The sequence below is a fragment of the Panthera leo genome, chromosome C2 (assembly GCF_018350215.1).
Source record: "Panthera leo isolate Ple1 chromosome C2, P.leo_Ple1_pat1.1, whole genome shotgun sequence".
Classification (NCBI taxonomy): Eukaryota; Metazoa; Chordata; class Mammalia; order Carnivora; family Felidae; genus Panthera; species Panthera leo.
Window position 1 is genome coordinate 70784432 of NC_056687.1, and position 1296 is coordinate 70785727.

General features: G+C 40.0%; 1 protein-coding gene across 1 annotated transcript; it reads right to left on the bottom strand.

Annotated features, from left to right (window-relative positions):
- Positions 1-367: 367 nt before the first annotated feature.
- LOC122229552 (40S ribosomal protein S29-like) lies at positions 368-665 on the bottom strand. Its single transcript, XM_042954784.1, has one exon. The coding sequence runs from the start codon at positions 560-562 to the stop codon at positions 368-370; it is 195 nt and encodes a 64-aa protein (XP_042810718.1). The 5' UTR covers positions 563-665.
- Between the last annotated feature and the right edge of the window lie 631 nt (positions 666-1296).

Sequence of the window (1296 nt, forward strand, 5' to 3'; positions counted from 1 at the left end):
AGCTTCATGTGCTGCATTGCTCTGAGAGGTGTTTCCACTTAGCCCGATTTCTCCCCTTGGTCACCAGATTCCTCTTTAGGTGAAAGCCTTCTTAGGAAAAATATATCACATTTCCATCACATGTGCCTCGTCTTCCCAAGTGTATCCATGAGAACGACCTTAACCCATTTGGGCTGCTCTAATAAAATAATAGACTGGGTGGCTTTTTATTTTCACTTCAAAATAGTCATAATTAAAGTATTTTTATTTTATGTACAATGATTGGCATTAAGGTAGGTTATTTTGAGTATCTGCAATTAAAGTATGTATCTTGGATGATCCATTCAAGCAAGGTCATTTAATCCAACTTAATGAAGCCTATATCCTTTTAGTACTGATGGAAACACTGGCAGCACCTGTTCAGGCTGTATTTCCAGATCAGACCGTGCTGGTTTGAGTGGACAAGGCAAGAACGAGAATCCTGGCCAAATTTCCTCGGATGGCTCCAGTAGAGCTGCTGGTGACCCATCTTGCTCTCCCAGATGCAATGAAGAAATGGCAGAATGGGTGGCTTAAACAACATATATTTCTCACAGTTCTGAAGCCTAGAAGTCCAAGGTCAAGGCACTAGCAGATTCAGTGTCCAGTGAGAACCTGCTTCCTGGTTCATAAACGCAGCCATCTTCTCACCGTGTCCTCACTTGGCAGAAGGGCCAAGAGAGATCTCTGGAGTCTCTTTTATAAGAACATGAATCCCATTCATGAGAGCTGTACCCTCATGACCTAATCACCTCCCAAAGACCCTACCACCTGATACCATCACATTGGGAGTCAGGCTTTCAACATATGAATTTTAGAGGGACAAAAACATTCAGTCCAGAACAAGAGTTGTGAAGAGTCCTACTTTACCTCAGATTGGATTCTGATGGACTAGTATTTTTCTCTGTAGTCCTGGGCTCAGTCATGTTTTGGCTGATATTAATTGGATGTAAAGTAATATTAGAGTTATCTTACTATCTTATCCATCCCTTAATGCTCCAAAAATCTATTTAGCTGTGCCAACAAGATGGGCATATCTAGTTTTTTTGTTGTTGTTGTTTTAATTTTATTTATTTAAAAAAATCTCTATACCCAACGAGGGGCTTGAACTCATGACCCCAATATCCAGAGTCTCATGCTCTTCTGACTGAGCCAGCCAGGCACCCCTGGCATCTAGGTTTTTAAAAGACCATTTTTAGAAGTAATCTTTTTCATAAGCAATTTACTGAACCCCTGTACAAGCATATTCATAGTTAATAATAAAAAAAAAATAGAAAC

Excerpts from the sequence above, each read along its gene's own strand:
- LOC122229552 (XM_042954784.1), bottom strand. The coding sequence starts at position 562 with ATGTTGTTTAAGCCACCCATTCTGCCATTTCTTCATTGCATCTGGGAG.